General features: G+C 38.3%; 1 protein-coding gene across 7 annotated transcripts in view; it reads left to right on the top strand.

Moving 5' to 3' along the window:
• QKI (QKI, KH domain containing RNA binding) overlaps nt 1-26,029 on the top strand; it is a 150,820-nt gene that overhangs the window by 72,415 nt on the left and 52,376 nt on the right. For all 7 annotated transcript variants that reach the window (XR_011599751.1, XR_011599750.1, XM_070932609.1 and 4 more), the window contains exons 3-4: nt 2,189-2,305; nt 14,706-14,849. Coding sequence is in view for 5 of the 7 variants with exons in the window: in XM_070932609.1 (XP_070788710.1) it covers nt 2,189-2,305; nt 14,706-14,849 (261 nt within the window). In the remaining 2 variants the exon portion in view is untranslated. The remainder of the gene's footprint in view (nt 1-2,188; nt 2,306-14,705; nt 14,850-26,029) is intronic.

Raw genomic sequence — 26,029 nt, 5'->3', positions numbered from 1 at the left:
TTTCCTAAAAGGCCTATTATTCCTGCCACTCTTAAAAAATGAATGTCTTTAGCATTAATCAAATTGAGTTCTTTAAATATTTAGAGATGTTATTCTAAGCCTTATTGATCTGGAATCCGCAGAAGAGAGACATCACCGCTAGGACTGATAAACTTTCAATATAATTTTTTATTTTGCTAATGGTGATAACCAATAATCATATCCCAGCTGCAATAGAAATTTTCAGACTTCAGGTCATCATCCACCTGTTAGATGGTATAGAGATTGTGAGTGGATTCTGTAGAGCTGGTTTAGTTCAACTTTGAGAGTTTTTGTGGAAATGCCCCCTTGTACATCCCATTTTCTACCAATACTAGTATTGGACCTAATTTCTGTAAAGGCCAGCATGTAGGGAAGTGATGTCCCAGTGCCTGGAGGCTGTATGGATCTGGATGGGGAGGAACAGGCTCAAGCTCAACCCTTCCAAGACTGAGTGGCTGTGGTTCCCGGCATCCCAATATAGTCAGTTGACTCCATCACTGACTATTGGGGGCGAGTCTTTGGCCCCCACAGAGAGGGCTCGCAATCTGGGAGTCCTCCTGGATACGCAGCTGTCCTTGGAGGAACATCTGATGGCTGTAACCAGGGGGACCTTTTGTCAGGTTCGCCTGATTCGCCAGTTGCGGCCCTTTCTTGATCGGGATTCCCTGTGCACAGTCACTCATGCCTTCGTAACCTCTCGCCTTGACTACTGCAACGCTCTCTACATGGGGCTCCCCTTGAAGAGCACCCGGAGGCTCCAACTGGTCCAGAACGCAGCAGCGCGGGTAGTGACGGGAGCAGCATGGCACTCCCATGTAACACCGCTCCTGCGTGAGCTGCACTGGCTCCGGTGGTCTTCCGGGTGCGCTTCAAGGTGTTGGTTATCACCTTTAAAGCGCTCCATGGCATAGGGCCTAGCTATCTTCGAGACCGCCTGCTGCCACCGACGACCTCCCATCGACCCGTGCGCTCCCACAGAGAGGGCCTCCTCGGGGTGCCATCAGCCAAACAGTGCAGGCTGGTGACCCCCAGGGGGAGGGCCTTCTCTGTGGGGGCACCTACTCTCTGGAATCAGTTGCCCCCAGAGATAAGGAGAATCCATGACCTCAGTGCCTTCCGCCGTGCCCTTAAAACCTTCTTTTTCCAGCAAGCCGGGCTGGCCTAATTTTTTTAAGTGTTTTTAATTGTTTCGTTTATCGTTTTTAATTAACGGGGCCAAATTTATATATATATTTTAACTGTATTTTAATATTTGTATTTGATGTTTTTATTTGGCTGTTCACCGCCCTGAGTCCTCAGGGAGAAGGGCGGTATACAAATTCAAAAAATAAAATAAAATAAAATAAAATAAATGTAACTTTGCCATTTGAAATCAAATTCCTGGATGCTGGGGATGGTGATTTCCATATACTAAGACTTTTGTGTTGTCATAGAAGCCAGTCATATTCTTTGATATATCATCTGCCATTGACCCCATTGTCTTGGTTGGCATGGTCCTGAGAAAGCCTGGCCTGAATTGAAACAATGGGTGCTACCATAGATACTGATATCCAGCATGAAAAAAAATCTTACTTCTTTGGTAAATGTGCTTTTTGGAGAGATCATTCTTCCCTGTCAAGTGTTTATCAAGCAATCTGTGCCCATCCTGTAGAACAGCTTTCACTCTCACCATTACAATGTTTTCCCATCTTCACTATAAGAAGGAAAATTAAATTACAATCTTGCACTAGAAAAAAATAGTCTTTCCTGTACTTCTGCACACATTCTCTGTGATGTGGCAAGTTTACCAAATAATGCTTTTCTTAGGTGACTTGCACACCCTTTGAAAGGATAATACTTTCCTCCTCCTAGCTTGTAAGTACTGGATATCTACGCTCACTGAATTTGTTGCATTTACAATTCCTTTAACATGTGCAATTGTTTAGCAATTACGGTAACTGATATATTGTAATTTAAGCATCTGTTGTAACTTACTATATCCACACTAGCTTTTTTCAATTTTCTAGTGCATTTTTTAACTTTAACAAACAAATAAAGTTTTTTTTCATTGTTTTGAAGGAATAATTCAGAATGATAGGCATGTGCTAGGGCAAAGTTTTACAGAATGCTGGTTGTTAATTATTTTCACTGTGTTCTGAGCAATTATTTTTTTTCTCTAAAATTTCAGTTCAATTTTGTTGGAAGAATTCTTGGGCCTAGAGGGCTAACAGCTAAACAACTTGAAGCTGAAACAGGATGTAAGATAATGGTCCGAGGCAAAGGGTCCATGAGAGACAAGAAGAAGGTAAGTTCATTAAAAATACAGCAATAGATTGTCAGGAAAACTTTCACAGATGGCAGAATTTCCAATATAATTAACTGATTAAACTAATAAAATACTCCACAGTTTACTATGTTACTAAATTGTGCAATACTTTGGAAAAAAAGTTCTTTGCTTTATCCAAATAGTTTGTACATACATATGTTATGTGTCCTGAAGGAAATCTTGAGGCTTTGCTTACTTACAGAGGATGTGTGTGTCTGTTGGTGGAATGTTTACTGGGATTGTGCGTCAGCTGCGCCCTTACTTGGACCAAGATGCCCTACGCACCGTTACTCATGCGCTGGTCACCTCCCGTCTTGACTACTGCAACGCTCTCTACCTAGGGCTGCCCTTGAAAACCACTCAAAGGCTTCAACTGGTGCAGAATGCGGCCGTGCGGGTTGTGATGGGAGTATCCCGACACTCCCATGTTACACCCCTCCTGCGCAACCTGCATTGGCTACCGGTTGCCCTTTGGGTGAGGTTCAAGGTGCTGGTTATCACCTATAAAGCCCTTCATGGCCTAGGTCCGGGATACTTGTTGGACCCCCTGTAGCCAGCAACAATCTCCAATCGCCCGGTGCGTTCCCAGAGACAGGGCCTCCTCAGGGTGCCGTCGGCCAGACAGTGTTGGCTGGCGACCCCCAGGGGGAGAACTTTCTCTGTGGGCATACCCACCCTTTGGAACCAACTTCCTTTGGAGCTCCGGTTGGCCCCTGACCTTCGCTCGTTCCGCCGTGATTTGAAGGACTGATGGGGGGGGTTTCTTAATAGTTTTAAATTGATTTTAAACTGTTTTAATTTGGACTTTTAATTTCATATTGTTTTAATGTGCAATTGTGCATTTTATTGTTGTGAGCCGCCCTGAGTCCATTGGAGATAGGGCAGCATATAAATCGCATTAAATTTAAACTTAAACTTAAATTCTGTAACATATATCTGTACCCCTCCAAATGTGAAGGGAATTAAATTTAACGTTAAAAAAGAATTAAATGCAATTTTATTTTCAAGAATAGAGTAGCAACTATATATTTTTTTTTAAAAATGGAAAATCTGCCTATTACATCTGCCTATTTCAAGCCCTAATATATAAACTGACTGGACTAAGAAATAGCTGTTAACAATCACGGTTAACTATGATTGTTAACCATGACTGATTTTAATGCTTGAGGTTTGTAATCTTGGCCCCTCTGTTATACATTTATGATTGAGATGTTCATTGCAAAAATCCTAAAGACAATATCTTATTTAGAAAAAGACTTCTCTCCTATAATACCATCACTCATTTCATGGTTATAACCCTTCACTGAAAAGCAGATGAGATCTTCTGGTTGGTTCTTTATATAAAAGAGTTGCTATATTTTGAGAGTTTGATATGAAACATAGATTGCTTTTTATTTTTTTATTTATTTTATTTTATTTTATTTTATTTCTATACCGCCCTTCTCCTGCGGGACTCAGGCAGCCAAGTCTCAGGCAGACTACAGCCAAGATAAAACATTGCATATAAAATTTAAAAACAATTTAAAAACAATTAAATAATTTCGGCCCAAGATATTAAAAACCACCCAATTAAAACCAAATTCAATTAAAACTGAGAGGATGGGATCAAGCCAGCCCGGCTAGATGGAATAGGTGTGTTTTCAGGGCCCGACGAAAAGTCCGGAGGTCTGATATCATGTGTATCTCAGGGGGTAGGTCATTCCAGAGGGCGGGTGCTGCAACAGAGAAGGCTCTCCCCCTGGGGGTCGCCAGCCGACACTGTCTGGCCGACGGCACCCTGAGGAGGCCCTATCTGTGCGAGCGAGTAATCTTAAGACTACTAATTTAATTTTTATATCAGAACTTTAAGGCAATAGTATTTAGTTTTCACTTTATAAGAATATATGTATAAATATACAAAAGTATTCAAAATAAAAATTTACATTTACAGAGTTCTTCTCCATTGTGGTAGAGATAGCATCCAGGAATGGGTTAACTCCTTCTGCTAGCTGATTGGACTGAGTCTGCCAAAGTTGTGATGACACGCCTCCTCTGCTTGTGTTCCCCAGCTTTTTGACTCAGTCTCAGCTAAGGACGGATGTGTTTAGAGTTGATCTTTGGATTCCTGGATTCATCCTCACCACAGGGACTGGTTGGAGAAAGGCATTTTGGCTGGCTCCTGGTCTCGACTGGTGGAGCTGCTGGTCTTTTCCCAGTGTGACAAGCTTTTAGCTCAAGCCCGCTGAAGTCCGCAGATCGGCAGTCAGATTGCAAAGAGGCAATTCTGACAGGGGTAAGCGTGAACGAGTTTGCTCAAACGCCACTTCCCTGGGGCTTGGCAAGGGAGGATATTTCCCGCCCTTATGTCTTGCAGCCATTGGAAGCACAGCCTGAACCATTTGACAGGTTGCCTTCTCAGGTATGGTCTCCAGATGGCGCTGGAGAGCTGCCTTCTCTTCCAGGCTGTAATTTACTTGGCAACAGTGGCTTCCTGAGAGCAGCCTATGAGGCAGAGAATTCCTTCCAGAGAGACAACCGTCAGCCCCACAGCTGCAGGGCTACATCCAAGGGGCAGCCAAGAGCCTCAAATTCCAACCAATATGGGTATTTTAATCTCTGAGGCAATTAAGCAGGAAAAGTATCTGGCCTAATGCAAAGCCAAAGAGCTGCTTTGGTGCAGTCGGAATTTCCCATGCATACTGGTCATCAACAGGTGACCCATGTTTCAGGGGATTTGTTAGCCCCCAGGAGACATACTCCCCAACGTCTTCCGAGTAGAGTCATTCCTCACTCTCAGAGAAAGAGATTCAAAAAGACCTAGAACTATCTGAGGACGAGGGCCTACGACCAGAGCAACCAACCCTTGCTGGCCTCTTTTGCCCATCATTATTCAAGTCTCTGCTTTATAAAGCAAAGAATACTGCACGCCTGGGAACGAATCTGACTGTCTGGCCTCATGATCAGATGCTCCTACAGATTCGCTTTTTTTGGAACCAGTCACAGAAACGGAAGTGATTCCTTGCACCTAGGCTGGTTCTTGATGTGGTGCAGAGGCAATGGGCCACTCCAAAGGCAAGGGCAAATCCCAGCAGTCTGGATAAGAGGTTTTACAACACGGGCCCTGACCTTACCAAGGCGCTTCAAATGCCAGTGGTGGATGCCCCAGTAGTAGCATTAGCAGCACCTTCTGCCATGGCAGGTACTCTGGAGGACGCCTTCCGGGCTGAGTATAAAAGGGCCGAGCAATTGCTAAGAAAGGCCCATCAGGCAGCCACCTGGGTTATCAAAGAATGCATGGCCACCTCTTTTTTCAACAGGGCCTCCCTGCTCTGGCTGCGACAGCTGCAGGAGAGAATCCCCGCAGGGGACATAAGATCCCATCAAGACATAAACAAATTGATGGCTGCGGTTGAATTTTCTGCAGATGCCAGGCTTAGCACAGTGAGGTTTGCATCTAAGACCATCGCCTCATCAGTGGCAACCTGATGCCTCCTGTGGCTCCGCCAGTGGCAGGCTGATGCCAGGCATAAGTGGAGACTAGGCTCCGCCCCGTTCATAGGGGACAGGTTGTTGGGAGACTCCTTGGATCCTATCCTAACCGAGTCCAGAAACAAACATAAGATCCTGCCATCCCTATCCTGGCGAGCGGATTCCTGCCTGCTGCCTTATTTTCTCCGCTCATCCTTTTGGGGGCCAGACACCAGATTTGGATTTTCATGTCCCCAGCAGCAGTACTTTCTGGGGCAGGAACAACATCAGGACAGGTCGGGTAGGAACAAGCAGCAGCTCCCCCCCAAAAGGTCCTTTCAGGGTTTTTTTTAAACTGTTTCAAATAATGAAATATTTTTCTCCTCTTTTGTGGTGAATTTAGGCCATTAACATTCCAAGTTAGAAATCTAGTTGCCATTCTTGGCCCTCTGAAGCTTTTGGAGAATCTGCTGGAAATCTCCATGCATTTTGCTTTTTGGCCTTGCTCCTCCCACTGCTTCTGTTTTGGTAGTTTCTTGAATCATCTGAAGTTGCTGCACTCTTAATTCTTCTTGACGCTTGGCTGCCGCTCGGGTCTGTCTTTGATCTTTAGGTTCTTCTATCTCCAAGGCTTGAACAGTAGTTGAAAGTTGTATTAAATCTTCTTGAGTAATCAAAGCTCCCCTTTGGGCCTGTGCCAACAATTCTTCCTTCTCCCCCTTTCTTGCCCCCTCTGCTTCCGTCTTCCTTCTAGCTTCTGGGGACTGTGGGCATCCAGCCTTTAGTACATTGGTGTAAAAATCTCTTGCCTTCCACACTGAGTTAAGACGATATCTCTCTCCTGAATAGTTCACCACTAGTCCAGCTGGAACCTCCCATCTCTACTGTATCTGACAGTTTTTCAGTTCTTCCACCAGGAAGGCATAATCCCTTCTGGCTCTCAACATTTTGGGGGGGATTCCTTTCAGTATTAAAACCTCCTGCCCCTGCACTTGAAGTTTATTTTTAAAGGTGACTTGTAGGATTTCATTACGTATTCTCCTTGTTGTAAAATAAACTACAATGTTTCTTGGTAGATGTTTCTGTCTGGCAACCCATGAATTGACACGGTAAATTTTGTCAATTTGCCATTCAAGATTTGCCTTTTGATCTCCCATTATCTGTGCAAATGCTTCTGAAAAAATCTCTCAAATTCTCTTGCTTATTTTCTTTGAGGCCTCTTATTCTCAAAGCAAATTCCATATCTCTATATTGTATCATTATCACATCGGCCTCAGCTCTTTCCATCTTATTCTGGACATCTCCCATTTTATTTTCCAAATTCTCATTGGACTGCTTAATTTCTTCCACTTTTTCATCTATTGCCTCAATATGGCCCTCCAGACCTTGGACTGCCATGATAATATCTTCTCTAATTTCCTGATTTTGTTTTTGAATGAACTCTTTAATTTGGGCCGTCTCCTCAGCAACTTCTCGAATTTTATCCTCAAAGTATTTTTTTTTTCTATAACAGAGGCTTGTGTTTTAAGGGCTATTACAAGTGTTAATATTGGTGGTTCCATTGGAACAGAGAGAGATTGCAATTTGGATGTTTGAGCTGGTGAGCTCCCAGCACTTTTAGGGACAATAGTCTTTATTTGTTTTGAAGCCATTTTTAGCTTCCAATTTAAATGTATTCAGCAACCAGAACAACAAATCCACCAAATCCAGAAATTCCAGTCTTTAAATGATATCAATCCTTTTTCTTAAAAAAAAACAAAAAACACTACTATAGTCTTTTTAACTTTTAATCTTCTTTCTTTCCAAACAAAACCTCTAATTTTAGACCGGGGCTGCCAGTGCTAAACGAAACTTTACTTTTTAACTTTCACTTTCATGCCCCATTAAAGCTCAATCGCCATCTTGGTTTCACTTTCTCCCCTTAGTAAATCAGAAGGAAGTAATACACATTTGGAGTTAAAGTTTAGTACTTGCAAATCTGATCTCTCCTGAGTTTGCTCAGTCTGCTTCCGAATGATGTTTTATTCCAAGCGTTGTTTGCAGGGGTGGTCGCGGTGTCTTCTGCCTAAAGCAGAAACGTCCCGGATCCGGAGCTCTGTCGGGCTTCCAGGGAGCTCTCATCCTTCGAGCCCCAGAATTGTTCCTGGGGCTTCTTGGGGAGCTCTACCTGCACCCGTCTGCTCTCTTCCTCCCCTTTTCCTGGGGAGAAAGTTTTCAAGCCGCTAGACAGCTGATTTGCATTGTTCTAGCGGCTTTATGCGATCGCGGGGCTGGCACTCACAAAAGGAGTGTCTTAGGCGCCTACGGTGCCACCGGAAGTCCCACATTGTTTACCGATGGTTCAAGATGCAGTCCTTCCAGTCCATTCTAGAGAGCGTCAGAGAGGGCGACTTCCTCACTTCCATAGACCTGATGGAAGCATACCTGCATGTGCCCATTTTGCCATCACACCCGCAGTTTCTCCGCTTCTATCATTCAGGAAGACACTACTAATACAGGGCTCTGCCATTCAGCCTGTCACACACACACACACACACACACACACACACACACACACACACACACGGGCATTTTCCAAGTTTCTTGCAGCATTGGTGGCACATCTCTGGACTCTGCCCATACTGGTCTAGTGTTACCTGAATGATATCCAACATGTAAAGTTGCCTTTCTGGTGGCCATTACATCGGCCAGACGGGTTTCTGAACTGGCGGCCCTCTCTGTGAGGAAGGACCTGTGTGTGTTCCACCCTGATAGGGTAGTTTTGCGGTTGGACGCCCTCCTTTGTTCCCAAGGTGAACACCTGGTTCCATAGGGAACAGGAACTGATATTGCCTAACTTCTGCCCTGACCCAGCCCACGCCCTGGAGAAGAGGTGGTACACCTTGGATGTTAGGAGGGCCCTCTACATATTTGTTAAAAGGAGTTCCTCGCTAAGGAGAACAGAATCCCTGTTTGTCTCATTCTAGCCTGCCACACTGGGTAACGGAGTCTCCCCTTCAACTGTGGGACAGTGGATTACGGCGTGCATCACTAAGGCATACGAACTCCAGGCCCTTCTGTTGCCTCGGCGAGTAACTGCCCATTCTACCAGGAGTGCGCCATGACTGCGGCATGGGCGACATGGGCCTCTATAGAGAAGGTCTGTCGGGCGACGACATGGTCCTCTCCATCCCCTTTCATTGAACATTATAAGATGGACGTCTTCACTTTGGCTGAAGCATCCTTTGGCAGGTGAGTCCTCCAGGGGGTCCACTCTGATTTGGGGACTTTGGACCAGACTGCGGCCCATCCGTAGGACAAACCAGTTTTGGTATATCCCATTCCTGAATGCTATCTCCACCACAATGGAGAATGGGCATTGGTCTTACCTGATACACTCCTTCTCGTTAGGTGGAGATAGCATCCTGCCCCACCCTGGAGACTGTCTGGTCCTGGGTCCGAGAGGGGGCCCTGATACACGAACGGCACATCAGTCTGCCACTACGCCTTTGCCAAAAAGCTGGGAGACAGAAGCAGGAGGCATGTCATCACAACTTTGGCAGACTCAGTCCAATCAGCTAGCAGAAGGAATTAACCCATTCCTGGATGCTATCTCCACCCAACAAGAAGGAGCGTATCAGATAAGACCAACGCCTCTTCTGATTACTATGTGAAATATAAAAAGCAAGGCTAAGATATAATTTAGAAGATAGCTAATTTTTAGTTTGACTATATTTTTATATACCATATTTTCTGGCGTATAAGACGACTGGGCATATAAGACGACCCTTGACTTTTCCTGTTAAAATATAGGATTTGGGCTATACTCGCCGTATAAGACTATCCCTCTTCCAATGCACACCAAATAAAAATTAAAAAACATCAACTGGCTCACCCACAATGTAAAAGCAGCTGTGCTAGACCCAAAATGGCTCCTGCAACAAGCAGGAACCTCACACAGCCACAAAAAGCCCAAAAAATCCAACTTTCACACTTTACACACACACAACACAACACAACTGGCTCACCCACAATATAAAAGCAGCTATGCTAGACCCAAAATGGCCCCTGCAACAAGCAGGAACCTCACACAGCCACAAAAAGCCCCCCAAAAAACAATTTTCACACTTTACACACACACACAACACAACACAACACAACACAACACGCTCACCCACAATGTAAAAGCAGCTGTGCTAGACCCAAAATGGCCCCTGCAACAAGCAGGAATCTCACACAGCCACAAAAAGCCCAAAAAACCAACTTTCACACTTTACACGCACAAAATTCCACATACAGCTTTTGTGAGATTTTGTGTGTTTGTGTAGTTAGAGTGAAACACTACAGAAACACACTAAATCTCAGAAAGCTGCACAAATATTATTTTATTTTTATTTTTATATGAAAGCTAAATTTAAAACTTCCTAAACTTTAAATGGCTAGGTCTAAAAAAGAACAACTAAAAAAAACCCCAATTAACTATTTTTTTTAAAGCTCCCAAAGCGGAAAAAAACTTACCCAATAGAACAGGGGTCTCCAGCCTTGGCAACTTTAAGACTTGTAGACTTCAATTCTCAGAATTCCTCAGCCAGCTTTGCTTTGCTGGCTGAGGAATTCTGGGAGTTGAAGTCCACAACTCCCTGCCTGCTTGATTGCAGGCAGGGAGTTGCTTGCTGATGGAATGGATTCAGGCAAGCGAAGCAAGGCAAGTGTTGCGACTAGCAGCTAAGGTAAGCAAGCTGGAGGGGAAAAACTTTTTTCCTTTTACATGGCTCTGGTGATCCAAGCTGAGTTGCCTGATTAGCAGGCAACTCAGCTGGGATCGTCAGAGCTTGGATCGCCAGAGCCATTTAAGGCTCGTCAGAGCCTTTCGGGCTGGTCTGCCTGGTTACAGGAGAACAACACCCGGCATATAAGACAACCCCCAACTTTTGAGAAGATTTTCATGTGTTAAAAAGTTGTCTTATATGCTGGAAAATACGGTACTAAAGTGAAAAACGATTGTACTGTAGCACTAAATATGAGCTCAGATCCTCCTCATCTTCCTCCCCCACTTCTTCCAATTAATGTTTTCCAATAAACTTTGTATTTTCTCTACCATTTCTTCAGTGCCCAAAGAGCATAATTTTATGTGGTGATAGCATCAGCAAATAATATCTAAGCTTAGAAACATACATCTAACATACAGACCTTAGGTTGCTTGAATGGAAAGAGTATCAACTACTAAGGAATATCAACACTGGGAAGCAAGAAGACATCCTGGAAGATGGCACAAGTGTATTGCTGTCATTACAAGTTGGTGAAGTCATGAGCAATTCAGTTTCACTTTGGGAGGCTTATTTTCTGATCAGCATCAAGATATAGTTACATTCTCTTTGTATGTATATATGATACATATATACTAGAACTGTTGTGCTACAGGAATATTAGCTTCTCTCTGGGTTGTTTATGTCTTAAGACCTTGAGTGAAATTAAACCATGTCTGTCTATTTCATTAGAGCCTTGAATATTAAGGTTCACTGAGCGAGTGGATATATGGAAATTTGATAGCATTCTCTAACAATATAGTCCTATTACTGATTGTATAGAAAGAGATGCTATGTAAACTTAAACATAAATTTTAAATTACTTTCTCTTGCTCTGTAATGCTGTCTTTTACTAAATTTATAAAAATTTTATTTACTAGAATAATAAATAATAGTAATTTGTTGAAATTTTAGATCTATAATTTAATTATAATAAAATCAGTTACGAGGTTCTTTTTGAAAACACAACCCATTTTTATTACCAGATGTTGTTAATGTATGTCTTAAGTGGTAATTACATTGCATTCAATTTAAAGAATTTGAAAAAAAAAAAAAACCCTTCAAATTTGTATAGCCATCCATCTTACCAGAAGCTACTCGGGGCAGCGCACAACAATTAGTGTTCCCTCCTAAATACTTCACAAGGACTTCCACCCCTTCACTTAAGCCTTACTTAATCTTCAGATGTATAAATCATTAATTCATTTTATTTCTTCTTTCAGCAAAAAATCAATATAAAGTTCTAGTCGTTCAAAAAAAGGTTTTTGTTCTCTGACCAATCAGGTCAGTTTCTCCATTTCTGCAAATTTTGACATAATTACAGCCCATTCCTGTGCTGTGGGAATTTCATTATTCTAACATCATTGTACGTACAATAATCCGTTGCAGTTACCATCTACAGTATCAATGTACCATAAGTCACAATAAGAAAAGTATTAATCCTTTAAATCTTTTGCATCATTGTATGAATTGGTACCCAGAATTTCTTACCTTTCTCATAAGTCCACTTTGCATATAAAATATCTCCTTGTGTTTTTCACATCTCCAGCACTGGTTTGAAATACTTTTATAAATAGTTTTGATAATTTTGTTGGTGTCATATACCAACACTATATCATTTTATAGACATTTTCTCTTAAATTATGACAATGTAAGTTACTATCAGTTTAGTAATAGCAATAGCAGTAGCACTTACATACCGCTCCATTGTACTTTACAGCACTCTCTGAATGATTTACAATGTCAGCATATTACCCCCAATAACCTGGGCCCTCACTTTACTGACCTCAGAAGGATGGAAGGTTGAGTCATAGGCTTGCACCGGTCAGGATAGAATCCTGGCTATGGGCAGAGTTAGCCTGCAATACTGCATTCTAACCACTGCACCACCACTTTTATCTACATTTTCTCTCAAGTACTCCTCTCTATGAAATATGTTGCTTTATTTTAAATTTTATATTTGCCATTTCAGATACTTGGTGTTCAGTGGTGTTCTGGCATCCAGCCTCCTTGTATACAACTAAATTTAGATCCAGTTCATAATAACTTGTGAATATTGTGTATTTTCTTAATAGTATGATATTTAAAATAAGACATCTGGCAGATTTATGGGAGACATTTATCTTCTGAGAGGTCTCTATATGCAGAAGAAAAGAAAAGAATAGGATTGATTGCACACAGTCTAAAATTTCAAAGCGCTTCTAGATCATTTGCATGCCTAATTACTGTGCATTCAAAATTAAGTGAACTATAGCTGCTTGGAACTGGAAAATGAAAAGCAATCTTTTATGGAGAAAATATCACATTTGCATGTTCGCCTTTCTATATTTTAGAATTAGAGTTTTTTCCGCTTGTGCAATAATAGTGTCTAAAAATAAGCTTCTGTATTCAATGAGTGAATGGGGTCCTGAAACATCAGCTTTGCTTTGATGTAGCACAGCAAAGTGATGCTGAGAAAAACTTAGCAGTGATGTGCATTTTGGTGATAAAGGACTATGTCAGAATAGTAATTAATTACCTGCTTTGCTTGATATGGAAAACAGTGGTCCATACTCACCTTCCTAATCCTCGGGAGTATTCTGTTCAAATGTTTCTATTAGTGAAGGATATCAATACACATTTGAGTTTGCTTAGATTTTAGTTCTTGATATTTTGCCTAAAGTATGTGGGAAAGTAGTGAAAAGAACAGTTTACATATGTATATAAGGAAATCGGCTAAGTTAATTGAAGAACAGCTCAGTAATTATGTAATTAACTTAAAAGGTTTTGCTGTACAGGTAGTCCTCGAGTTACGAATATAATGGAGCCTGCACATTCCATTCATAACCCGAGGATTAGTGGGAGTGACTCTCGTACCTTGAATGAGATTCACTCCCTCCTTTTGCCCACACATTCACTAATCAAATGCAATGCTCGTTAAGTGCACATGAAGTATTTCAGGGTGGGAAAGGCCATGGGGGGGAGGGCTACTGATGGAGCAGGCCACCTGCCTAAGACCGCCCAAGACATCCCCGGCCCACTGAAATACCTCATGCTCCCCAAATTGCTTTTCCTTCTGCAACCTGGGTAACTTACCTTGTGAAGATCTAGCAAGCAGTCTCCTCTCCAGCCTTCTGCACCCCTCCAAAGCTCCATCAGATAATCTTTATAGTAGTCATATAAGGCAGGCTAATGTTTTTCTATATGTAGGCATGCTTTTGTGATAAAGTGGCACACTACTAGATAAGTATATGTTAAAGGGAAATATAGTTATAATGAACTCAGTTGAGTATAGCAAGAATGGGCTATTGAAATGAGCAGGATGTATTAGTGCGTTCGGAAGATGCTGAGGTTTGCAAAAAAAAAAAAAAAGAGAGAGAGAGAGAGAGAGGCCTAAGATGATTGTCATTTTTTCCCTGCCCCCAAATGAAGTTTTCACCCAAAGGGGGTGAAAATTTAGGTGCGTCTTATACACTGAATGTAGCCCTGCCCACCCACTGGCCCCTGTCTTTTGGCTTCTGCCTCATAGCAGTTACTTCCTTGCAAGCAAACAGCAAGAAAAAACAGCTTCTTTCAGCTTCAGCACAGGCTAATTAGCACAAGTTGATTGGATCGGTCTCTGACTCTTAACTGATTTGCTCTCAGCTGTTTTGCGCAGAGCTCTGCTGCTTGCTGCAAAGAGGTAAATTGCTGGAGCAGTTTTTTTTTCATTGTGCTAATCAAGCTATGCTGAAAACGAAAATGAAAGTAAAGCAGACTGTTTGCTGCAACGAGGCAAAATTGCTCAAAGGCAGAGAAGGAAGGTTTCTTTTTCTTCTTTTCCTCACCAAAAAAGGTAGGTGTGTCTTATACTCCGGTGCGTCTTATACTCTGAAAAATACGGTATGTCATGATAGCAGTACAAAGTGAGAAAATCCTTAGATCTCAAATTATTCTTTTGTCTTTCTTACTCAGTTAAATCTCTAAAAAGGTTTTATGTTGAATTCTCCCTATTAGCAACAGAAAGTGCTTTTTGGCCATTTGATGATAATTATTAGGGTTTTCAGAAACACAAAATGCACAATGAAGCATATAAGCACACACACTCATATATGGTTCTAATATTGTCCAGTAATCTGACTTTTTGCAATTAAGGTTAACCAATTAAATATGATCTTTCATTTTTCTAGGAAGAACAAAACAGAGGCAAGCCCAATTGGGAACATCTGAATGAAGATTTGCATGTATTAATCACTGTGGAAGATGCTCAAAATAGAGCAGAAATCAAATTGAAGAGGGCTGTGGAGGAAGTAAAAAAATTATTAGTACCTGCAGTAAGTAATATTATTGACATATTGATGTTTGATATGTGTTCCTTAAGGTTATATTATCTTCCATGTGGAATTACATTGTATATAGTGAAAGAAAATATGTTCAAGTAAAGTATTTTTCATCTAAAGCATTGTTGGTATATGATGCACTGTAATGTAAAAATAAGATTGAATGTAGGATATCAATTGCTTTTTCAAAAGCAACTTTCTCTGATTTGAAAAGAGTAATATATAACTAGTGCATACTTAGAAGATATATAAATAGATTTATAGGAGAAATAGGAATATTTCAGATAATTTTTACTATTGTCTGGAGAGCAGTATGAGGCAATAATTCATTTAAATAAAGCATCCCATCTTTGTAGTAAGTGACTTTTAAAATTATAAGACTCAGTTAACTTGTGGAATTTTCAGAAACAGTTTATAATAAGCATGGCATGACTCTTGTACACTCTGTAGTAGTAACTCTGCAATCTATCTATTCTATTCAAGTGGGTAGAAAGAGGGTGCATGAGATCTCACGAGGTTATACAGTAATATTGACTGTCACCATAATTTTGAGATTTGATTTCATAATACACTAAGGCAGCATTTTTCTTGTTATAAAATTGTTCTGCTGAACATAGATATCTATCAGAGAAATGTATCAAAGAAATCAGTGTATTAGCTGTAGTTCATTTACTATATAAGATCATAGCTTTTTATATCATTTATGTTTCATAAAAGACCATTTTGGAGATGGGGATATTTCATTCCAAGTATGTGCATGAACAGGATGTTTGGTTATATAAATTTTATATGTATTTATAAAGAAAGAAACATGCAAAGAAAGAAAACTAATGTAAAAATACAAATACAAAAATACAAACACAAATTCTGTTTATTTAATATAGAAGGAATATAGAAAGAAAAGTTTCTTAGAGACCTATATAAAGTTGGAATATTTTTCATACAAACTCAGAGGGATTTTTTCTAAAATTATATGTTGTATCTTAATAGTTGTTATTAACTATAATAAAATTATCAATAAATATATATAAATATATCTTTGTTATACCTCTGAATTAAATTAAATTCTGATGAATGCTAGTAGAATGATACAACTCTATTTAAAATCAGTTCTGAATAGTCTTGCTTGGTTTCAGTCATTGAGAACAATTGAAACTGCATGTAAAGATGCAATTTTAGTAAAAATCGAAAGCCAATGGCCAAAGAGACCCTAAATTCCAATCCTCCCTTAGTCATGAAAACTAGCTAGGTGACTTTTAGACAGCTATACTGTCTCAATCCTACCCATCTTATATAGTGCTTGTTATGGAGAAAATGGAGGAATATGAAGTATCAGTGGCAGGTTTCTACTGGTTCGCTCTGGTTTGGGCAAACCGGTAGTGGCGGTGGCAGGAGGCTCCACCCACCTGCCCGGATGTCATCACGGACACTCTGCACATGCGCAGAAGGTTCTGCGCATGCACAGAAGCGCCACAAGTGAAGCGAGCGCCCACACACACACTCCCAATTCCTAACCGGTAGCGAAGGTAAGTGGAACCCACTACTGTGAATTATGTATTCCATCTTATGTGGGCCAAAAATAAAAGGATAAAAATCAAAGAAATATTAAAAGAAACTTCATTCTTATCAGGGAAATAAAGTATAGAATAGTTTGTTTCCTTAAAACAAAAATCTAAAAATTTCATTAATTTAAATTTTGCTAATGTAGCTAATCAATCAGTTCTTCAGCAATCAACTAATTTGTTCTATTTTTGGTCTTAATTGGAAAATGTTTGCTTTGATATAGTACACATAGTCATTTGTAACTAAACTGATCTCAGTTGTAGATATATTAAGCTTAAAGTGTAATTGTGCTGATGTAATTCTTCAAATCTAGAGACTGAACAATTAGCTGTGTTTAACTTAATTAATGTGTGTCATCAGAGTTGATTTTAGTTGGTTTGGATAAAGATATAAAGATGAAGTGTGCAAAAAGTATTTTTGAAGTCTAATTGTAGATAAATTTGCCAATATTTTAAATATGGATCATTGTTTATTATTGATCCATAATTCGAGTTTTGCACTCTGTATCCTTTTATCCAAAATATGCTTTATGTACATGTTGCAGTTATTTTTTTCTTTTTTTTTCTTTTTTGCAATTTTTACTTGGAGGGAAACAGGGTTTTATTTGAGTGCCTCTATCTAAATGTTCTTGACTTCACAGACAATCTTAGAAAAAATGACTATTATGTTAGTTGTTTAAAATGCTACCACACTAAAGGCTATGATTCTTAAACTGCAACCATCAAGTTATATTTAGAAATCTATTTTTCACTCAGATCCTAGTTTGTATTGATTCTACCAAATTTTCTTTGTAAATGTTGAGGTGTAAACTTTTTAGTTTGATTCAGGAAATATTATCCTTGGTAGGCATACTGTAGGATAAATTGATATTAGCATCTGTAATACACATAGCTTGTTGAACAAGATATAATATTTAGGTTGGCACAACATTAAGTTGTAGGCCACTAGTTTGCCAACTGCATTGGATTTTTCACTCAGATTCATAAATTGCACTGAGCTAAAAGGAAAGTATGGCTTATTTGAGCTCAAGTACTGATTATAGTAGCATGAAAAAAGTGAACTATTGTATCTAATTCCAGTGCCAAGGAGCCATTTGTGTAACAAATGAAACCTACAGCAAAATGTTGAATGTATCTTTATCTACTTGCAGAATTATGTTCAGGATTCTGCCAGCCAACCAGTTTATTGTAAATTATGTAAACAGTTGACTTCATTCTTTACCTCTCAGTTGATATTTTCTTTCTTTTTTCCAAGTATAACTAAACATTGTGTGGTTCTGGAAACTATTAAATATACGCAATCTGTTAGACTTCTTTGATGTGGTATAGTGTCCTTTTGGATATAAAACATTTTACGATTCTGCTTGCTTCGGTGTTTGTCCAAGTATGTTTGTTCTGTCCTCTTGTTTCTCTAGTTTTGTTCTGATTCCATATTTGATATCACCAAATCATGTGAGTTTGCAATTAGAGGGAATAATAAGTATCAATATATGATAAGTATCAATACATATTGTTTTGGAAGTTCAAACAACTAATTGCTTATGCTGTGTTCAAATGGAAAGTACTGTATTTTTCAGAGTATAAGACGCACTGGAGTATAAGACACACGAGTATAAGATGCAGCTTAGTTTTGGGAGAGGAAAATAGGGGGGGAAATCTGCCTAACAAGTATTCATCTCGCTAGCGTCCTTAGTCTGGTCAGCTTCAGCACATTAGTTTGCTGGGTTTTAGCGTGTGCGCACGTTTTTTATCCCCTGCTTGGGGATAAAAAACAGCTTCTAAAGCACAGCTGAGAGAGAGCAGCAATGAGAAAAGCAAGCAAAGCACAGAGATCGCTTCACTCGCTAGTGCTTCATTAGGGTTGAAAAAAAGCTTCTAAAGCACAGCTGAGAGTCGGAGGGAGTAGGTAAAGCTCGGAAGATCGTTTCACTTGCTAGCACCTCGTTAGGACTGAAAAAAAGCTTCCAAAAAGCTACATTTGAAGTATAAGACACACCCAAATTTTCAGCCTCTTTTAGGGGAGGAAAAGTATGTCTTATACTCTGAAAAATACGGTAGTTTATACATTTTGAAGGGATCGTTCTACATTATTTTTTTCCAGAGACAATCACATTCTATAACTTTCTGTAAAGATAATAGTCATTCTCCAAGGGAATTCATTAATTTTGCGACATTAATTCATTTAATCAGGTAAAGTGGTAAAGGGATCAGAAGGCTAGATGGTGATTGGTAAACAGAAATTGAAATTTCGTAAAATGAAGTGATAAAGTGAATGGTTCCAGATTTGGGAGTTGGTAGAATTGAATGTTCTGAATGAAAGTGTACTTCAAGGAATAGGATTGTAGTTTGTTGATAGTCCAGTTTTATTTCTGTACCCATAGCAATTGACTTTCTTCAGTTCTGGTCATTTGTCTGTTATGCCTTTCCTTAAATAAATATAGCCTGGCCACAATGGCCATGCTATAATGTCTTAGGCCTGTGATGGCAAACCTATGGTATGCGTGCCATGGGTGATATACAGAGCCCTCTCTGCGAGCATGAGAATCATCGCCCAGCTCAGCTCCATCCCGCATGTGTGCGCGCCTCCCGCCAGCCATCTGTTTTCAGGTCTCTGCCACGCATGTGCAGGGGCAGGGCACATACTGGAGACGCACAGGCATGCCCGGTTGGGCGGTGGAGGGTTGCACATGCATGCGGGGGAGTGGAGGGTCATGTGCGCATGCGCAGGGGGTGGGGGAGCATGGGGCGCAGTGCAGCCTCCCATTTTGGGCCTAGCAGGCCTCCTTGCAGCCTCCTGGGACCAAAAATTGGCTGCGGGGAGGGAGTTGCGCGCGTAGGCGCGGGGTGGTGGTGTCGCACATTCATTGCATTATGGGTGCAGGCATGCTGAAAAACGCATTGATGAGCACTTTTAACCCTCACTTCCACTTTTTGTGCTGTCACCATTTTTCTAGCTATTAAATAACTGATTGGTGCACCAGATATTTCTTTATGAGCTCATAATGATGCTTAACTTATCAATATGGGTCTTTCCCCTCTAGAAGTTTTGCCGGTTTGATTTAGAACTTTGAAATCCCTTGACTTGACTGCTTAGAAAGCTCCATAAACATATAGAAAGTTCAGTTCTTATCTGTATGGGTTTTTTTTTTTTATATTATACACCCTTCAGTATTGTTAAGATTAAAAGTGCGTAAATTGTAGTAATTATAACAATGGATCAAGTTAAAGAAAACTTTAATAAACTTTAATAAACTTTAATAAAAAAACTTCTTTATTGATGAGAGAATAAAATAAAAGCATGACTCTTTCACATTTGAATTGAATACGGCTTCTTTTTTCACCATTAGATTTCTCCCAAAGCATGAATTTGCAAAGTACAGGTGAAATGTTATTCTATTTTTATTTTTCCACTGTATTTGAAAATTAGTTTGATTTTATGTTCTCCTTGTTATTCTAAAAAGGGGATATATTTATTGTGCAGATGTTTTTAGAAAAAACATCTGTTAGGATTGTAGATCTACTACATAGATTCTACTTTGTGACAGTTTTCATTGGAACAATAGCTGTTGCATTTTCAGTATTGTTCTTCTCAAAATAAAATCTTGAATAAAATCTTGAATCCATACATTCTGATACCTGTGTGTCAACTTTGGGGTTAAAGCCAGTGGTAGTTTGAAAGGAAGATTTGAGTTTGAGGCTCTGCTTATTTATGAAGTTAGTTGATTGGTCTTGTTCAGACTGCTGAGCTGTTGTGCAAATAAAATATTGCAACAAATTCTTTGAGAAGTGGCATACAGTGTTAACATTCAAGAAATAATTAGCTTCCTCTATGATAATTATATAGGGAGTTAAATTTGCACTTTGAGGATTATATTTAGAAAAATGTATTTTCCTTGAAAATACATGACAATGATGTATGCTTTACAAATTTAATGGCTTTATTCAATCTCTGCTCTTCCAAATTTAATATTTTAATTCTAATTTTACTATTAACATTCTTAATTTAATCTAATTTCTAATATGACACAACTGTAACTGATCAGATACCCGTACTATATTTCCTGCCCAATTCAACCTGTGACTGGACAGGATCGTCTGCATGAGAAATGGAGGTTGCTTTCCTGTAAATAGAGTTCTTCCGGAGTGCCATTGTCTAACCAATTATCTATAAGAGTTTCCCTCTTTGGGGAATGTTTTAATTAGTGAAAGATAAGCAAAGCAACCAAATACTTTGTCTTCATTTGTTGAATGGAGCTTCCTGTGTATTTGGTGACTAAAGTTTCCAGTATTCCCAGCAGTTATTTGCTTGGGCAGGGTGACTAAGGAAGAATTCTCTTAACAGGCAAGGAGCTTCTTCTTTCTAACTCCAGTTTTTGTGTCATGTTCCAGGTCTTCCAAAGGTTGATAAGTTCCTCCCCGAAAAAGTAAGTTGGGCTGTAATTTTTCTGATTTAAAAAGTTGTAAAAATAAGCAACTTTTATGGGTATTTTACCTTTTTATAAGACTATAAAAGGTTGGTTGTAAACATGCACTTTATTTTATGAACTGTATAACTTATACAGTTGTAATTCCCTGAAATTGACCCGTGAAGCTAAATATTAATATATTTGAATCATATTGTGATTTATTATAGGTACTTGATAGTAAATACTGACATTTTGGAATAAAAAAAAGGAAACATTCATGTAAAGGCTAGATAATAGGGAATTCTGAAAGTTTATATTTGAGGATTTAAGGCAGAGGTGTCAAACTCACGGCATCACGGTGTCACATGACGTATCGGGACTTTTTTCCCCTTTGCTAAACTGGACGTGAGCATGGACAGCGCGTGGCTCATCTGGTCCACTGGCCGTGAGTTTGATAGCCCTGATTTAAGGGGTCTAAAATGATAGTAATAATTTCTTTTAAGGAAAATCGGAATTTAAATTATGTTAATGCTGAAATTTATTATTTTAGACGTATTCAAGTATTTATAATCCTAACAGTATGACTTTTTTCTTGTTTCAAATGCAAGGACTATAATTATATTTCTACTTTTGAATACTTTGTATTTGGAAATAGTGTAAAACATGTATAACATGTATTTTAATGTAGCCCAGTGTACAACCTGTACTTGTACATTTGCTGATAAGAGTGTGGCTCAAACTATATCCTTGACCCTTCTTTGTATAGAATGTGTTGTTGTAAAATGAACTCAGGGGATGTATGATAAATACAGGTTTTTTAAATAGTTTTGTCAGTAGGAATTGTCCATAAGACCTGAATGGCATAATAGTAGTATTTTGGCTGTTGTCATTTCAGAATTATATCTAGGATAGTGTAAAAAATAAATGATCTACTGACAAACAACTATAAATGTAGAAATACTAAAAATAAAGTCCTCACAGTGGAGGTCTATCCACTTTGGTCACATGAAGAATTTTAATATCTTAAATTCTAAGGAGTTATCTTGTCTTTGGTGATACCAAATAATTTAGAGTGGTTAAAAGGAACAATGGATTCTTTCAAAAGTTTATTTATGTTGGGGGAATGAAAATTAAAATGGCAAAGTTTCAATATAAGCAAATATAGTATTGTTCGTGTCTCTCTGTCTCTCTCTGTCTCTCTCTCTCTCTCTGTGTATGTGTGTGTGCGCTAAACCCTGCATCTGATGGGCCCTAAACTAATAACTTATTAAAAATGATTTTGGGATTAGGGTGGTTTGCTTTATAAGAACATTTACAATGCATTTCTGATATAAACATTGTATTGGAAATAAGCAGATGAATTAAATTGAATTGGAAAAATCATCATACACTTAGAAAATTTTTGGGGGTAGTATTCCTGGAATTCTGAGTGTGATTCTGATTATTGTACTTAAGAAAGATGCCAAATTGGAGAAAACGCTGAAGAGGGCAATATAGATTCTGACCCATCCTGCTAGGATGAATATTTCACTTTGGGAAGTGTTTTTTAGGTGGAAATAAGTAAATAAAAGAAAAAATATTTATGAATGGTCTGGAAAAACGCATAGGAAGATTTTTTTATCACTTGAAATTAAACAACGAATTTCAACTTAGATGAGAAGATGCGTGTATATTGTCTGTTTTAAATCTTTCAATTGATCTTTGACATAAAGATAGGTCCTTAGAACAGTTTATAAACTGCCTTCTTCAGTTTCCTGTCCCACTCTGTAAATGTAAATTGGAGCGAAAGAAAGTGGCTGGTCAAAAGTCACTCAATTCCCTAATCCAAGAGTGGACTGAAATTAAGATTCTTAAATGCAGAATAGTTACATAGTTTATGTCCTTCCCTAAACAACAAGACAAGAAGGTAAATCTTAAAAAATAACATTTTGAAGACTTGTGAACGCCTCATATCTTATTTCCAATAATTATTAAAATTTTGATATATATGGCCTTTATCCTAAATAACAGTATGTTTCCGTAGCCTTAAAGCAAACTTTTGCCCTAATTTAAATTTTATTAACAGTATGTCACAAATATCAATGCTACCAGATTGTATCAACCATTAAAATTCATATACAAGAAACCTGATCTTTAAAAAAAAAATAAAAAATAGATAAAACTTTCAATATCATAATTATTATTGATACTAGCTTTTTATTTTATCTCTTTGCTAGGACCTATAAAATTGACAGTTAAGTAGCAATAAATTTATACAACTTGAAGTGCCTGTTGAAAATTTCTTTAATCTGTTTAAAGAGTTTTCCAATTGATGCATTTGCCACATCTTAAAAAAGTTGAAATTGTCTGTTATCCTGTAAATAAGTTAAGCATCCATACAGCTATCTGTTTCTGAATGATATATGGTCAGTTTGCATAAATTATTATGCAATTCTTCTAAATTATTGTTGAAGATCACAGTTAAGCTGCTTGAGTGATGATCTAAGATGTATGACAGCATAATCTGCACTTACATTCCTTGGTTTGATACTTAAAGGTTTTGAACACAAGAGAGAATTAAGCAGGGCATTTTAGTTAAAGGATAAAATGTACTGGTTTCCATTGAAACTCTATAAATTTTGTATATTTTTGTGGCTGTGCATCATCTTTCATAAAAATGTGGATTTTCTTTCTTTCTTTCTTTCTTTCTTTCTTTCTTTCTTTCTTTCTTTCTTTCTTTCTTTCTTTCTTTCTTTCTTTCTTTCTTTCTTTCTTTCATTAAATTTATATGCCGCCCTATCTCCAAGGACTCAGGCTCACAACAATAAAACAACCAGTTAAAAATATAAAATACATAAATGTATGTATATAATTTATATTAAAACCCCCAAAATCTAAAAAACCCTCTCAGTCCAGGCTGGGCGATGTGAACAACCATGTTTTTAATTCGCGGTGCAAGGTGCGAAGGTCAGGAGCCAACCAGAGCCCCAGAGGGAGTTGATTCCAAAGGGTGGGATTTTAATATAAGTATTCATTATAGGTAAGTAGCAGTTACTCAAATGAGGTTAGACCATAGAATTTATACTTCTGCAGTGTGACATTTTCTTTCCAAAGGAAAAAAACATCCTAATTGGAATAGTTGTCTTGAATACTTACAAGCTTCTTAATGGGTTTCATTTATATTTGAAATATTCTAATTTTTGAAGTTATTTTGACAATTATTTGAAGAATATAAGCTGCCTAAATCATTTGGAAGTGTATGGCATCTGAATTTGTCAGACTAATAAAGGTAGAGTTGTGATTTTCTTTTTTTTGGGGGGGGGGAGATACAGAATTAGGGATTGGTCAAGAGTAGCTAAATGGAAGCAGTAAGATAGCTAAATATTATTGAGAAAATATATTTCTTCTGGAAGAAGAAATATTTGGTCTCAGGATTTAGCTTTTCCCTTTCTGAAGTCATCCAGGTAAGACCAATGTCCCTTTTCATATACTTGGGTTAGCCAAAAGTGTTCACAAAAATCCATTGACTTTAAAACTTTTTTTAAAAAATAATTAAGTAAGCAACTTTTCATGTGTTTTTCCCATGGAGAAAATGATACTGTAGGTTTTTTAAAGATAGTTTAATTAAATTTACTGCATATTGCAGAAGCTTTTCTTTCTTAATAATCTAGTGTTTTGGGTTTTTTTTGTTGTATTCAATTAATAAAAGATGTTTTTCCTGTACATTGTAGAGGATTGAACTAGTTGATCCTTGTGATCTCTTCTGAGTCTATAATCCTCTGTAAACATACATCTGTTTTCTAGAATTACTATAAAGATACAAAATATGCTAGCACCAGTGGATTTTTGTGAATGGAAGTTGAGGGCTTTCATCTCAACCAAGATAACAGTGATTTGGCTAATAAAAGAATGAATTCTAAATTTGCTTATAGGGCTTGCTTCTGGAGGATCTGTCACACATTGAATGAGTGATAGAATTAACTTTGCTTTTAAATACTGGTTAAACTATATTTTAATAAAAGTTATTTTGTAGAAGTGGTTCTTGGAATTGATTTTCTTTAATCTATGTATCTTGTAGTGTCGTCATAATGAATTTGGAGACAATCCAAAACCAGTGTTAAGGAAATTTAAACTGTTGAATATTTCTGAATAACCACCTTATTTCATGTAAGGCTTTTTGAATTTGTATGTCAAAATTTGTAGTGCACTTCATAGTCAAGCACCCATTTAGTAAACTCCATTAAAATACTATAATGGATTATATATTTTGATATACCTTTGTAGAGCAAGTACACAGTTGGTAATTATGTAATTAGTATTTAATATATTTGACAAATTAAACAAAACTATTACAAATAAAATTGTTTCCATGGTATTTCTAAAATACATTCTAATATTTTAAGTTTAGGCAAATATGACAATTAAAAAAATCACAATGCTCTTGAATTCCTTTGATTAGAGTATTATGACTTCATGAAATGTTCCTTTTTTCCAAATCAAGTATTACACTAAAATACAGTATTTTTGACTGTTGGGGACAAATGGCAATTGTGATTATAATATGCTGTAACATCATAATTGTGAGCTGGTCACCAAGTGCCTAGGTCATAATCATGACCATGGGGGCATGCAACAGCCAGAACTATGAGGACCTGTTCTATGTACCATTCATTCATCACTCTTGTAAGTTTAAACGGTCACTGAATTTAAAGTTAAACAGTGACTGTTCAAACTTACACTTTTGTTGATGATGCAACTTGTATTGTATATTTACCATGCAGCCATTCTACCCCTAACTTGGATGGAATTTACAAGTCTACAAATCCTTTTGGGTTATTGTAGGGCAGAAATACAATAAACTAGTTTAAAGTAATCATTTTCTTAAAGGAACAGACATCACAAATATCAATAGCAGACAGGTCAACCATGGTAATATAGCAGGATCAGATATTTTGCCTTCCGAGCTTTTGGATGTGTGCTGGAGCCCGTTTGCAGAGAACTTCTCTCTATCTAGCATAGTATGTGCTGTTCTCTCTGTGATGTTTGTTGGGCCTGTTGTAAATGTTTTTGAATGTTGATTGGGATGTGTTGATGGCTGACTTTTAAGTCATTAGTTGCCATTTACTTGTGCTACCCAGCCCTCACCTTCGAAGTACTTGATAGGCTGGTGGTAAATCAGCTCTCCTGTTGACTGACGAGAGGGGCCTGTTTCCCAGGTCTCAAACAT

The sequence above is a fragment of the Pituophis catenifer genome, unplaced genomic scaffold, assembly GCF_029215685.1.
Source record: "Pituophis catenifer annectens isolate HBS135680 unplaced genomic scaffold, rPitCat1.0.hap2 SCAF_1, whole genome shotgun sequence".
Taxonomy (NCBI): domain Eukaryota; kingdom Metazoa; phylum Chordata; class Lepidosauria; order Squamata; family Colubridae; genus Pituophis; species Pituophis catenifer.
This window is presented reverse-complemented; position numbering and strand designations above follow the sequence as displayed.